This window comes from Molothrus aeneus, chromosome 11 (genome assembly GCF_037042795.1).
Source record: "Molothrus aeneus isolate 106 chromosome 11, BPBGC_Maene_1.0, whole genome shotgun sequence".
NCBI classification, from domain to species: Eukaryota; Metazoa; Chordata; class Aves; order Passeriformes; family Icteridae; genus Molothrus; species Molothrus aeneus.
The window spans coordinates 3,431,883-3,446,581 of NC_089656.1; the positions used below are offsets into that span (position 1 = coordinate 3,431,883).

Below are 14,699 nucleotides of genomic sequence, written 5' to 3' on the forward strand. Positions count from 1 at the left end.
AAGAATTCCTTCAGATTGCTGTAGTACAGTACTAGAAAATATCCTTTAAATCCTAAGTATTGTGGTACATAGTAGAATTCAGTTCACTTGTTTATCTTTGTTATGCTGACAAAACCATTTTGTAATTGCAGGAGTTCTAAGCTACTTAAAGGAGACCTTTACTCACACCCCAAGTTATGACATGAGCCCAGCTATGCTGAATGTTCTGGTAAAAATGATGCTTGCACAAGCTCAGGAGTGTGTTTTTGAGCAGATTGGCCTTTCTGGAATACGTAATGAGTTTTTCACACTAGTAAAAATGACACAGGAAGTTGCCAAGGTAAAATATGGGACTTGAAATCTAGTCTTTAAAAATCAGTGTTTACAGTGCTGTGTTATTGCCTACAGCTTTTAGTAATATTAACTATTATTATTTAATAGTACAAAATATATATACTGTTATTATTGTGTATATTATTATTATGTCTACTGTTATGTATAATAATATATATATTATATTATATATTATTATAATATTATATTTTATATAATATATATTATATATACTGTTCTATATTATATAATATATATAATATTATGATGTTATATATAATATTAATATTTATTAAATTTATATGTTAACAACCATTACTGGAAACCAAGAATAATATAGGGCAGCTCACAAACTACAGTTAAAAGCATAACCTTTCAGAAGTTTAAAATGTGAACAAAATTTAAATATTATTCTAGAGTTGTTACAATCTATTTAATTCATAATTCATGGAGATTTACAGAAATAAGCAGTGAACTTGCTGAAGGTTTTTAACAAGCTATTTATGTTGGTCTTTCAAACAGTACAGATTTTATCCACAGAACTACATACAAAAGGTCACAGGGTGTTTGTTTGTGTGGTTCCCTGTTAGGTATTGAACACAACCTGTCTTGTTTCCCAGCTGCTGAAGGGTATGCAAACCTAAAAATCTTTTGGATTTCTCCAAAAGAATAGCTGAATTGCTGAATTGTAAGTGAGGGAGGGACCTTGACAAACAAAGTCAGATTGGTACCTGCAGAGCTGTCTTGGGACTTGGCAGAAAATGGTGAGATAGGCTTGTCCCAGAAGGTGGTGTTAGTACTTACTGAGGTATGCACTAAAAATGTGTGCCATGAGGATATTCCTGTGCTTTTATTTCAGAGTAGCAGATACCAAAGGGGTTCCATCCAAGAAAAAAGGCAAAGCCTTTCATCCCAACCCTGCAAAGCCTCTGTGATTTATCTGTAGGATTGATCAGCTGCAAGGGAAAGATTTTGGATTCTTTTGATCCATTAAAGCAGCATTCACTGCTTGAAAAACTATTTTATTTCCTCTGTATAAAGGATTATATCCCAGTTTTAACTAGCCCACACAAACTTAAGGCTATGTTTGACTCCACAGTTTGAAAGTGTAGCACAAACCTACTGTTTGAATATGCTTCACTCTTTTTTTCAACTGAATTAATGAGATATATTTGTAAATTAGGACCTGTTCGTTATATGGTGTTTTTATTTAACTATGAAGCCATGTAGTATGACTGACCTAGTCCATCTGTTCTTGTACAAAATTGATTTACCTTTCTTGTGAGGAAAAAATCAGAGAAAACATTTCAAATTTTTCTCCGAACTTAATTCCAACCCATCCTAACCATATCTTCCCCTTCTTTGATGTGACTGTATATTAAATTATCTTAAGCCTGAATATGATACCTCTTACTTGAATTCCTAATACCTCATATTATTAAGTTCTATTAATTTAATTATTTGCTTTATTTTAGGTGGGAGAGGTTTACATGCTGGTTAACACTGCAATGAATCAGGAACCAGTGAAAGAGAATATTCCCTATTCCTGGTCTAAGCTGGCACAAATAAAGTCAGACCATTACAAAGCTCTGGCACATTACTTCACTGCCACCATTCTGTGTGACCATGAATGTAAGAATCATACTTCTTTATATCTTCATATAAATAAAAACAATAAACACACCAACAGTTATAATTTGGTCTGTGAATAAGTCTTGGAGCCAAGAACTTTGGTGCTTTAATATTAATTTATGTTAAATTGTGGTCATTTTCCCCACTCAAATATGAGGCCATGCTCTTTTTGTCTTTTGAGAAAAATGTGAACATTGAGTAAACTAACTTTGACAGAAACAAAGGAGAAGTTATATATCCATTATATGCTACTAAATAGTTCAGATTTTATCAATATGTTTTGGCATGTAAGTATTACTTGCATATAGTAGATTATAAAAACCTGAAATTCTTATTTATATATTTATATACTCGTATAGAAGTATTTTACTGCACTGGGAGAGAATGTAGTAATAATTCTCAATAATAATTCACAACAATACACCTAAAGGAAGAGGGGACCAAGAGAAGTGTGTGATTAATGTTTTTTATCCATGATTACAGTGCAGCCTGGTGATGATGAAGACCAGCAGGAGAAAGCCTTGTCCCAGCTGTATGACTACATGCCTGAAGGGCTGATGGTTCTTGCTGTTTTAAAGGACAAAGTCCAGAGAAAACAATTAGGTAAGTGCCACTTCCTCACAGCTCTTGGCTACAATTTGAGAATTCCCTGGTTTCCTTGGCTGTGGGTGACCAGCAGTGGTTTTTCACCTTTGCAGGGAAAGCGCATTTACGCAAAGCCATTGTTTACCACGAAGAAGCTCTCAGAGTCTGTGGGCTCTGCAAAAAGCTTCGCAACATTGAGGTTCTCCAGGAGGTTCTGACAGCTGCACATAAACGTTCCCTTCTCAAATATGCTCAGCAGGAGACAGAAGATGATTTCCTCAGTCTCATTCAGGCTCCAGATATAGTGCGTAAGTGTGCAGAGCCAGACATAAAGGATATCTAAGCATGGGCAAATATGCTTGCATGGGGAGAGGCCTCTCATTTAAATATATCAATATATATATAAATTAAAGGCCTATTCCCTTGAATAGTACAATATATTAATTTTATATATATATATATATATATGTATGTATGTATGTATGTATGAACAGAAATAATGTAGAATATGTACTGCACGTTTGTAAAGTTCCTGTCATAGTTGAGATGAACACAATCCAAAGCAACACTCCATTTTCAGAAGGCCTCAAACCTGTTTTTATTCTAGCATGCATGCTTTTTATACATTCTTACAAACTCATAACTTTACACTTGACTCATTGGTCAGGAGAGACCAACAAAGTGCCATTGGAATAGGCAGTTGCAGGTTTCTCTTATTTATCCTTCTTCCTTTCTTGATTTCTGTGTCAATGACCTTGGTAGGAAATTCTTTCAAGGGTAAACATGGATCCTCTTATCACACTTCTCTCTGGCTCACAGAAGTCCCTGTAATACCTCTTCCACAAGTTCTGATGCCTTACATGTTTCCTCAGTCACAGATCAATATATTTTGATCAGTATATGATTTTGTTAGAACTGTTTTACAGCATTTCTGTCTCTAGCAACATTGTTTTTTGGGGTAGATCACAATGGTGGTTAGTTGGAATCCAGCTTTTTTTGGTGACTCTCTTGTGAGCTAGAAAAAATGGGGAAACTTGAAAAGTCAAAATTACTTGGGGGAAAACTACAGTAACTGTTTCTTGAGCCCAACTCTTGTACTAGACTGGGTTGTTACCTCAATTTGACTATTTTTTTCTACCTTAGTCCAGCTCGTACAACTCTTTCTTCTTTGGATGCAGTAGGAAACTATGAGTGCTGGTTTTATAAACTTCTCAAAGAAAAATAAATTAAAGATGGGAATAGCCTAATTTTGTTCAGATGGATTTTTAAAAGTTTTTCACATTGATACTGTGAGCTCTGAAGATATTTTTAAGGCAGTTGTGATATCTAACAAACTTCCACAAAGATTAATTTTTCCACAGCCCAGTAAGAATTTAGGACAAATTCCTATTTAGCTTGCAATGCAATAAAAACAAATTTTGATGTTTTTTAACTAATACCTGAAAGAAAATTAATTTTATTTTCTTTTTATTTCAGCTAAAACAGAACATAAAATAGAAACAATTGCTCCTCAGTTTTCCAAGGTGAAAGTGAAAGACTTCTTTCACAAGCTGGTATGTAACTACTGATGCTGACCAACCTCTGCTATTGGATAGCAACTATAAATTCACTCTAACCTGAGGGAACAGACATAAGTATTTTAGCCTGAAAAAATGATCCTGTAGTAATTGAGGTTTTTTCAGAAGCTATTGGAGAAATCACTCCTAGCTTTAGGGGTGTAAGTCAACTTGAGAAGCAAAGAATAGAAGTGCCATTTCTGTGTGCCTTGCACATCATTGGGTCTTGAAAACCTTCCTAAAAGTCCCACGAAGCCCCAACAGATAATTGCACACAACTTAAGGGGAGGGAGAGATACCTAGCATGTGGGACAGGCATGCAGAATGTGTCACTTGCATGTGACACAGCCAGTCTTTCAGGTGCCTCTGTATGTGTCAGTGAGCAAAAGGAACTGGGAACATGGTTAGGATCAGAATATGCAATGTTTCATGAGTCAGTTTATCTCCTCTGAAATGCAGTAATACAGGACCTTACAGCCTATGCAGCCAGAAGATTCTGCACACCTTAACAGAGATCCTGAACAACTTGGCAGTTGCCTTTATCCCACTCTGTTTGAAGTACCAACTGAACAGTCAAGGAATCCCTTTGCATTTCCAGGGAATTAGCTGGGAGTTAACCTGAGTAAAACCTACAGTACACGAGCTTACAGCATTATGACTTACAAAGCCAGAAATGCTGACTTCCAAGTGAAGTGAAGCACAGTGTCCCTGCTGTTGTGCTCCCTGCAGGGCCCACTGACTGTGTTCTCAGCCAAGCAGAGATGGACAGCCCCACGGACCATTTGCCTTCACCATGAAGCAGGAGAGCTTGGATTCAGTCTGAAAGGAGGTTCACCTGTACAGGTTTATTGTCTTGATCCAGTCTGTCCTGCAGCAGTAAGTATATTGGTGTGAGATGAACAACTTCTCTGCAGATTAGCATGAAAATGTACCTTTAGCTAGTTCATCCTCATGGATTTATTGAGTCCTTTACATTAGGATAGGAAATTCTTATAATCTGAATGCATTTTAAGTGCTATATATGTTGCAGATTGTTAAAGTACCCATATCCCCAACATCACATGAAACTAGAGTTGATTTCTTTCTCTGTTCATTCTTAAAATTCAAAAATAATAAAAGCAAATGTTACTTCCTGTCTTATTCAGGAAGTTAGAAGGGATAAATACTTTAAAAGGTAGCAACAAGAATAAGGATCAGGAAGGGAATGCAGGATGTAGTGTTTGCCTAAGGAAAGAAGGACAAGAATATTTTATTGGCTTGTAATGTTGTTCTTTCAGGGAAAATCCAAAGGGATAAAGCAGCATGCAGTGAAAAGCAGTTTACTTATAGAAAAGGCAGAAGTAACCACAGAAATACAAATAAAAATAATGAGGAAAAAGAAGTACACACTGCAGAAAATGACAACAGTATAGCAAAACCCAGGGTTCATTTACTGAAGGAGAAAAGTGAAAAGAACATAAAACCAGCCAACATTTGAGTATAGCAGAATCACATCAATGGTAACTCCAGAGGTAGTTTCTGTACTTGAGAAAGTTGCACATGTGTGGCTAGAGAATGGGTTTGTAGCACCTGAGAGTGAAATGCCTTTGGGGCAGATACTCTCTGATTACAAAAACATTTTACATGTCTATAATTCTGGATAATAACCTGTGCCCAATTTTTTGACAGTCAGCAGGCCTAAAAGAAGGTGACTTTATTGTATCAGTTGGTGGTGTGGATTGCAAGTGGCTTGGTGTCAGTGAAGTGCTGGAAAAATTGCAAAGTGTGGGAAAGCAGCCCGTGGAGATGGAGGTTATCAGTTGCCAGGATACAGCAGCATCTTTGGTATGTAAAGAGGCAAATTTGGCAGATTTGATGTGCTGGAGTTGTGTCACTTGTCACTTCCTGGTTACTGTTTACTTTCCTGCAGTCAGATGTCCCACTCAGCCTGGCAATATATAAAGCCTTCAGATGTGTGCTCAGTTTTAAACCATCTGTTTCAAACATTGTGAGCTAGCAAGCTAAAGCAGCCTGTCTGCATAAGAATGGTTGGGTGGGGGGATTTTTTGTAGTGCATCTCCTTAGATTAATTGCATGAAAAATTTCAAGACCTAGTTTATTTCCCCTAACTTGTCCCAGACGATGAAGGCATTACCCTGATCAGCAGTGGAAAAATCACAATGGAACAATAATGGAACGAAATAGAACATCCAAGACCACATGTTTATTTTCTATGCACTGTTATTCTAAATGATCTGTGACTTTTGTTTTAGATCATGGATTATTGTAGGTATTTTTCTTATTTTGGTGAACTTTTAACTGTCCAGTCAGTTACAAAGCTACTATAGAAGCCTTAGACCAAGGGAAAGTCATCACAAGATTAAAAAGTATTAAGCTCTAAATAACTTATTAGTTGTGTAAAAGAAACTGTAGTTCAGCTAAATCCATTGCTTCATGTCTTTAACATTCCCTGGCAAGATTAGACACTCAAGTAATGTTGCCTGAGAAGCTATTAAGGTGCCCCTGCTGCTGTTAGGTTTTCTTGTTTTGTTAAAATTGGTTTTCCTTATTGAAAATAAGGAATTATGCATCTGCCATTCCAAGTTGCAACTCAAAGGCTAGAATATAATAAAATATTTTTATATAATCAATATAATTTGCTCCAGGGCAAAGCTAAGAGGAGACAGAGAAGGTTGTCCCTTTCAGGTATCCCAGGAGAATGTCACACAGGAGCTCCTGTAGTTGTGATCAGTATAGAACCTGTCCAAAGACAGCAAAATTCCTTCACATGTGTGCAAGAATTACACACTTGAGCTTTGTAGGGAGGCTAGTGTGTATATTAAGTAGTTATGCTAGAAGCCAGTAAATGTTAACAACCCAAGAAAAGATTCACAAGTTCCTTTATGTGTTGCAGAGTGTACCTTGGAGTCTACATGTGCAAAATGCCAGGGTGACAGCGCTCTGAAGGGCCTTGTGCTCAGTTAGCAATGGCATTAGCACAGAAAGCTTGCTGCAGGCTGCCCTGAGAACTGTTTGCACAGTACCCTTTTGTTATTCTCAAAATTCTGACCCATTTTGGATGACTGATTCTTACCATGCTTCTCTTTTTCCCACAGCATAGCAAGAGTGCAACTTACTCTATGGGAATGCAGAAGACATACTCCTTAATCTGTTTAGCCATGGACGAGGATAAAATTGATCAGACCAAGAAAGCCCCACTAAAACTCCCTTTTCTAAGCTGGGGAACTAAAAACAGACAGAAAGCTGCAAGTACACTCTGCCTTCCTTCAGCTGTGGCTGGAAGTTCTCAGATGAAAAAGAAACTTTCTCCCTTCACACTCTTCAATACAGAAAGTTCATTGTACTGAATCTTTCAGAAGCATCTGTTAACGTGACTTTTGTTTAAAATGTAAAAATATTGATCAATTTTATCTTCACATACGTATGTGTAAACTCAGACAAATCCTGGTGACTTCATGTGCTGTACATTGAGCCATTTGTGGTCAGAAGCTGGCAGAAACTGTAAAACTGAAGTATTTGAAGGTTAGAATGAAGTCCTTTGGGAGGTATGCAATAACAAGATGTAGATTCTAGAATTGCTGACACGAGGACTGGACTCCTTTGGGAGTTCCAAATACAGTTACGACTGATTTTTCATAAAAATAGTCATAACTATGCTAGATGGGAGTTATTTATTACAAACTTGATGCTGAATGCAAAATAATAGGGGACAAATTCAAGAATGATTTTGCTCTTAAAGTTTAGCATCAATAACAAACACTACTTTAACACTATTTTAACACTGCTTTGAAGAATTATCTTAAAAAAGCACAGGAGAGAAGGAATATGATTATTCAGAGAAACAAGTCTTGTGCCAAGGAGCAGTGTCATAGAGTTAGGTTTTTGTGCAGAGGTGCTTCCTCACAGTACTAGGTGTAGCCTACTGAACAGGTCATTTAGTTCTGGAAGAGAATTACAAAGCTGAAAATTTAAAAGGTCTTTTGAACTCCAAAAGGCTTTTACTCTCTTCTTTTTCTGATTTAGGTAACATTTTAAATGCCTGTTGATTCAGTTGTTAAAAACAGGCTTTATTCCAAATGTTATTTAACCTACTTACCTTAAGACTTGTATCTCATTTGTCTTGATAAAATGGATAGCTGTGAAACAAATCTCAAAATGGACATATTATAATATATTGATGCTTTAAAATATGATAAAAGAAGTACTTGTGCTAAGTGGCAGGATATTTATTTACTATCACATCAAGCAAAAAAAATCTTCTGCCTTTGGAAAAATTAATGAGCAAGCTGTATCTAGAGTAAGGAGGGGGACAAAAAATAACTGAGATTCTTCTATTATTTCCTTAAATTAATTGAAAATTGCTAACACTGTAGTGTTAGTTAACTTTGCCATCTACAGAGTAGATAGATATTTAAAATTTACACAAAAATCTGCATCTTGCTGTAAACTTTAAAGTTGTCATTTATTTTTAATTTCTTATGTAGTAGGTGTAAATATCTTGATGACCCTTATTTAAGAATAAAAATCAGATGCTGCCATTTACTAGTAGCTTTTCAATTCTGCTGCAGCTTGGATGATAAAACATAATTTACAAGTTTTTGCTATTTACTGTTGCCATACCTCTTGTGTGTTTCTCTAATGTTGCTTAGAGAGATCTAAGAAAGTTTTAAGAAAAGTTCCTGTCTTGTGCAATATCAACTAAGAGTTTAAAACCAACTTCCTTACCAAGAGTGTAACCATATTTCTAGGTTCCCTGTAAAGGTTACATAAAAAAATAAGTTGTGAATTCCTTGTTTTTTGCCTATCCTCAGCAATTACTCTTCAGGTGTGTTGGTAGTAGTGCTTGGTTTAGACACACAGGCAGCAGGCAGACCCTGATCTGCACAGCCCTGCCTCACACCTTCCATACAGATGAGATTGCTTTGCCTGGGTGCTGAAATTGCTGTCCAAGTACCCAAACCTTTAGCAAAGTCACAGCAATCATCCTTGCAGCTCTTCATTTCTCCTAAACCACTATCATAGTCTTGCTGGAAATACTTTCCCTCTTGAATAATTGTCTTTCCCATCCCATCATCACACTCACTTGTCCTTGAGGAAAGCTTGGCTTTGAAAATTTAAAACAAACCCCTCAATTCAAGTAAAAATGTGAACCTCTCAGGTGCCAGACAAATACTCTTGGTTTTCCATCAGCTATCTGAAAACTCATTCTACACTGAGTGGTAGCCAGCAGCTAACTCAGCTAGCAGTGAAAGGAGTCTGTGCCCCACTCAGGCCACAGGAATTGTCCCAAGTGTCTACCCACAAGGATGTATAAGGCTGCTGTAAAGCCTTAAAAAGAAGGGTTAGCAGTGGATTAGTAGCACAGCCTGTAACTCCATTAATATTAATTATTACTCCTTCAGCTGAACTGTATTTAATGCACTGAGCAGATGGCCATTTGCCATAGGGAAAAGGTGTTTGTCTTGGAACATAACAGCCACATGCCTTTAGATGTGAAATCCAGCCTTCACAGCAAAGTGACAAAACCTTAGAGGAATAACATCTGAGCAAACCCATGGATAAAGAAGCTTTAAGTACTCCCTAGTTGCCTGAAAAAAAAAGTAGTATTTTTTCCTGGACTTTAGGAAATTCTGATGTTTATTATTCACTAAATGAAATAATTATGTCTAAGTTACAGAATCCATATAAATAGCAGGTTCACCTGCTGTCCATGCTAACCATGTATGTATAAGAGAGGGCTTTCAGAGGTGCCAAGGCTCCCACAGCAGGGAGTGGAAAATCCTACTCAGCTGCCTTCCTGCTGTGGTCCAAACTCCCAAGTGCTATGAGGGATGCTTTTCTCACACCTCCTCGAGGGAAAAGGCAACTTTACCTTAGAAAAGAGGATAAGAATATAACTTAAACTAAAATGCAAGATGTAAACCAATATGCTTTACAAATAGATTTTCAAAATAGTAGTACTGGAAGAGTAGTATGAATTAGGAATTTTGTTCAAAGCTTCCCATATTATTTTCTTTGAAGTGTATATAATAGTATGATTGATAGTATAATTAACATATTAGAAGTTATAACTTATCAAAATATTTTGCAATTTATTATTAGTATGCCAACCTATATTCAGAAGGACAACATGAATTAACCAGTATTTTGGACATCAGACACATAGGAATAAATTTGTTAATGCCCCATGAACTGGAGGGATGACCAGAGAAATAAGTTAGTGTGAGGTCAAAACCTGTATTCAAGTAGGACTTTCCAAAGTAGCTCCAAAATGTTATGAATCAAAGATGTTACTATAAAGCAATATATGCTAACTTTTAAAACACATGCAACATATTTCCAGTTACTGAGAAGTTAATATGCCCATATTCATATGGTGGTTTTCTTCTGGAAGACCAAAGTAAGCAAACATAGTGCTCTTCCATTTCTTAACACTGATGCTGAAAAAGACAGCTTTCTTGGTTTTTATTTGTTCCAGATAGATACAAAATACAAATTTCTTTTCAAGGCAATTTGCACAGCTTAATCTATATGAACAGAGCAGATGTAAAAAAGAAGCATCAGAGTCCAGTTGCTGCTAGCTAGCCATGATTACAGAAATCCGCATAATATGTGATTATTAAAATGAAAATGTTGGGATTTTTCTTCTGAATTGCAAGTTTTTGTTTGCAAAACACCACTGCACGTGCACGTCAGGAGTGTAAAAAAGTATAAATCTGTTGTGCTACTGTTGGTCCAACCGCTGGCTCCAGCTGCGGGGTGCCGGCGTTGCAGAGGCGGTGGATGCTCCCGAAGCGCTGCAGCAGGAGCAGAGCTTTGGTTCTCCCGACGCCGGGGATGCGCTGCAGCGCCTGCAGCACCGCGGGCTCTGCCGGCCGGGCGCGCTGCCTGCCCGCGAACGGGTTGGAGCCACGATCGCGGCTCTGCTCCCGCACCTGCAGCCAGAGAGAGCTGTCAGCGACACGCAGCGCTCCTGCACCGCCCGCGGGCAGCGCTTGCTCGGCTTCATCGCAGCATTCCCTGCAATCGCCAGGAAATGGTAAAGACAGGCTCCCGCCTTAGGGGTGCTCCCTCGCGGGATGCGGTGCCACAAAACCTTACTAGGAAACCTGTCACGGACATGTTTCATGAAAAATCCTGTCCTTAGGGCTTTTTCTCCTGAGAAGCTGAGAGGCCTCAGAAATGAAAGGTAAACAATAATTATCTGCTGCTGTGGAATGCAACAGGTGCATCTGGGATTGGTCTCATGTGGTTGTTTTTATTTTAATTAATGGCCAGTCACAGCCCAGCTGTCTCAGAGTCTCTGGTCAGTCACAAGATTTTATTCTCATTCCATTCCTTTCCTTTCCTTGCTAGCCTTCTGATGAAATCCTTTCTTTTATTCTTTTAGTATAGTTTTAATATAACATTTTCTTTCAATATATCATAAAATAATAAATCAGCCTTATGAAACATGAAGTCAAGATTCTCATCTCTTCTTTCATCCTGGGACCCCTGTGAACACCACCACAGAAACCAACAAGTCCTTAATAGCAACAACAAATGAAAACAATTGTTTTTGTCACCTTTTGGATGCAGTCAGAGAAAGGGTAACAAGAAACAATTTTAAAACAGTTTCTCCAGCCTTAGAGAAAGCCAAGTCTCAAGTTGATTCTGACAGTGACATGTCCCTAATGCTACCTAGTGGCACCTCATACAAGATTACATTTAAAAAATCCAGGATCATATTCTTCAGCCTCTTTTCTTTGTTCCCAAATGAGCCTTCTTTCCACTGAACTCTACTAGTGTACCACTGGTGCAGAAGATTTATTCCTTACATTCAAATGGTGTTGTGCTCCTATGTATTCTCTATTCCTTACATTCAAATGATGTTGTGCTCCTTTAAGATCTTGTGTATTTTCTCTGAAATGATCATTGGGGAGATCTACCTGCTTTGCTATACATCTCATATTTTAATATAACACAGAAACTTACCTGCTTGCCATACATCTCATATTTTAATATAACTCAGAAACTTACTAGTTGAATAATAAGCTGAGAAGCTTCTCCTTGATTTGCCACAGGAAGCAACACCATGCCAAGTTCAAGTACCACAAGTTTTTGTACTCCTAGGTAGTACTGATCACTGATTGGGGTTTTCTCTACGATTACAATTCCCCTCAGACTGCTGGCCTGTATTGAAAGGAAAAAGATATTAGGAAAAACCTTGTTAATGACAAGTTAATACAATGTAGCAGAGAGAAATTCTTTCAAGTATGAGCTGCCTAATAGCAAATCAGAGGAAGAATCTAAGTTGCAGCAACAGGACAGAGATTTAATACAGCTGCAGAATTTTTCTGTTCCCATGTGAAAATTATCCCAAAAGGTCATCTCCAATGGAATTAAAAAAACCCAAAAACACAAGTACAATGTTTTCAGAAGCATGGAATAAACAAGTATCAAGTGAAAACTTTTCTCTTTATATAGCACTTACATTTCTAAACTTAACCAATCTTCGTTTGAATTCATCCCCTGCAACCATATCTGCTTCAGAAATAAGTAAAATGCAAGTTCTGTTTGGAAGATGAAAGTCCACCAGTCCCAAGGCATCTTCAAAGATGAGTCTAACTTTCCCTTAGGGTGAGATTGTTAGAAGAAAAAATAGAGTAGTTAAAAATATACTAACAATTATTTCACAGCACAGCCTTCCTAAAGTGTCAAATATTCTAGTGACTTGATAATGAACTTTATAGAAAACCTTTTTTCCCTTTAAGTAAATCTATTACAAGCAGTTCAAACTGTCTTTAGTAATGCAAATTAATAGCAGTTCCAATCTACAGATTTAAAAGTACTAAAGCTGCCCAGTAAACTCTGGACTTGAACAAAAATATCACATGCTTTTCTGGAGGGAGCATCATCATTTAGTTTGTTGTGCCAGCAAGACAGTAGCAGAGTATAGATGTAAACTCAAGGGAGCTCAGTGGAGATGCAAATCTGCAAAGCCCCACAAGAACAGATTCTGCTGCTCCCCTGCAGTGCTCTGAAAACTGAGCTGATCACACAGATACACGACAAACAACCGGGATCTTTCAGCCTGCTAACATAGCCTGTACCACAAATATGGGACCAGTCAGGCACAGAGTAAAGCACATTCCAGCTGTTCTCAGCTTTACTGGGCAATAGAGGGGAATGTTTTGCCTTTCCTCTTCCAGTTTGTGCTTACCTTGTAGCCTTTGGGCCAGCTCTGAGCCTCTCCACTTCTCATTTCCAATCACATGCCCTAAAGGGACAACTATAGATCCTGCTCTCACAGGAGAGTTTGCTTTTGCTGTCATCAGCCCTCCTTTAAAATCCTCCTTCGGTAGCAGTTACACCCTAGAAAGAAACGTGGAAAAACAGCAACACAATTTACAAACCTGTTACAAGCTTATAAATTTTAATCATAAACTTAGGACTCAATATTCTGGAAGAGACACTACCTCCTTCCTCAAGCTTCCTTACAGCTAAGGTGAAAATCGGCCAGCAGCTCTGTTCACTTAATACGTGCTGTTAACTTGCAAATTCCACTTCCAGCTTTACCGCTCAGCCTGAATTAAAACACACAGACGGTGAAAAAAAAACCACATTGCCTTTTCCGTACCTTCATCCAACTTGCTGGGAGGAAATCTTCCTGAATTACAAAGCCGACTCCAGAGGCCCCTCCATCCCTCAGGTGGTGGAAGTCTCCAGACCAATTATTAACATGTGGGAGAGATTATGTCCAGGTTTGCCAGTTCTACGCGGTGTTCTGACTTTAACGAGCCTTGGAGGCTAAGGCATGATCTAAAGGACAAGCACCACAGGCAAGCTGGTACCACACCGACACGCATCCCACGGCGGAGATCGCAGGGGCGCCGCCCGGCCCGGAGGAGCCGCCCGCAGCAGCCAAGGGCCCTTCGGGCAGCCGTACCGGGAAGCGGCAGCGGGAGCTCCACAGGCCGCGGGCGGAGGAGGAGCGGAGAGGCGGAGGGCGGGCCGCACCCAGAGCTGTTGCTACGGCCGAGCGAGGGTGAGTAAAGCCCGTGCTGACTGGAGGAGCTGGGGCCCGCAGCAAATCCGCCGTGGCTTTGTTTCCAGGCGGGTCGCGAAGGCGAAGCGTCCGACGCGGCGGGGAGGCGGCCGTGAGGCGGTGGTTGGAGCCGTCCTGTCCTGATGGCGTTCCTGTTCAGGAGAGGCCGCAGGGGCCCCTTCGTGAGTATCGCTGTGCCCGGCATGGGGCTCCTTTACCGTGAGCAGGGACAGCATCAGGACACGGGGTCTGTGCGCGGCTGGGGCGAGGGGTGGTTTCTGCTGCTGCCGGTGATCGCTGACCAGTTTAAAATGAAAATCGGGGAGAAAAATGAAGCCCAAACCAAGATAAAATGGTGTCTGGGGGCTGATGCGTTCCTTTCCCTCAGTCCCGGGCCTGCCTGGCTTTTCAGCAACGCCGAGCTTCCTTTCCCCTTTCCCCTTTCCCTTCCCCTCCCCTCTGGCCGGGCTGGCAGCGCAGCTCGCTCGCTCCCCGCCCTTGCCGGGGCGATCCTCGAAGCGCTGTTCGGTAAAGTGAGCTGATAAAACTTCCGATGGGCGGCCCAAAGCAGCCAAAGGCTGTGCGGG

The 14,699-nt window shown here is 39.4% G+C and overlaps 3 protein-coding genes across 6 annotated transcripts in view; 2 read left to right on the plus strand and 1 right to left on the minus strand.

The window, feature by feature from the left end:
• The window catches only part of RHPN2 (rhophilin Rho GTPase binding protein 2), a 36,785-nt gene extending 28,162 nt beyond the window's left edge, over positions 1-8,623 (plus strand). For all 3 annotated transcript variants that reach the window (XM_066557552.1, XM_066557554.1, XM_066557551.1), the window contains 8 exons: positions 132-319; positions 1,788-1,944; positions 2,428-2,547; positions 2,643-2,837; positions 4,006-4,082; positions 4,815-4,961; positions 5,754-5,909; positions 7,181-8,623. In XM_066557552.1, coding sequence (XP_066413649.1) covers positions 132-319; positions 1,788-1,944; positions 2,428-2,547; positions 2,643-2,837; positions 4,006-4,082; positions 4,815-4,961; positions 5,754-5,909; positions 7,181-7,432 — 1,292 coding nt within the window. In that variant the 3' untranslated portion in view covers positions 7,433-8,623. The remainder of the gene's footprint in view (positions 1-131; positions 320-1,787; positions 1,945-2,427; positions 2,548-2,642; positions 2,838-4,005; positions 4,083-4,814; positions 4,962-5,753; positions 5,910-7,180) is intronic.
• A 1,527-nt stretch (positions 8,624-10,150) lies between these two features.
• On the minus strand, positions 10,151-14,526 carry FAAP24 (FA core complex associated protein 24). 2 transcript variants are annotated; one of them, XM_066557556.1, is made up of 6 exons: positions 14,014-14,526; positions 13,544-13,651; positions 13,288-13,439; positions 12,559-12,698; positions 12,105-12,257; positions 10,151-11,020 (listed from the first exon to the last, which is right to left on the minus strand). In XM_066557556.1, exons 3-6 carry the CDS (start codon positions 13,397-13,399, stop codon positions 10,778-10,780), a joined length of 648 nt encoding a protein of 215 aa, XP_066413653.1. In that variant the 5' UTR covers positions 13,400-13,439; positions 13,544-13,651; positions 14,014-14,526; the 3' UTR covers positions 10,151-10,777. The 2 variants fall into 2 exon arrangements, with proteins under 2 accessions (XP_066413653.1, XP_066413652.1); XM_066557555.1 differs by lacking the exon at positions 13,544-13,651 and having other exon boundaries at positions 13,705-14,525.
• Positions 14,316-14,699, plus strand: part of CEP89 (centrosomal protein 89) — a 35,778-nt gene continuing 35,394 nt past the window's right edge. The window contains exon 1 of the mRNA XM_066557714.1: positions 14,316-14,645. Within this exon, the coding sequence (XP_066413811.1) occupies positions 14,316-14,645 (330 nt within the window). The remainder of the gene's footprint in view (positions 14,646-14,699) is intronic.

Excerpts from the sequence above, each read along its gene's own strand:
- FAAP24 (XM_066557556.1), bottom strand. The coding sequence starts at position 13,399 with ATGACAGCAAAAGCAAACTCTCCTGTGAGAGCAGGATCTATAGTTGTC. Across the intron at positions 12,699-13,287 it reads GCTGGCCCAAAGGCTACAAG|GGAAAGTTAGACTCATCTTT; the intron begins GTAAGCACAAAC and ends TCTCACCCTAAG. Across the intron at positions 11,021-12,104 it reads CTCAGCTTATTATTCAACTA|GTGCGGGAGCAGAGCCGCGA; the intron begins GTAAGTTTCTGA and ends CTCTGGCTGCAG.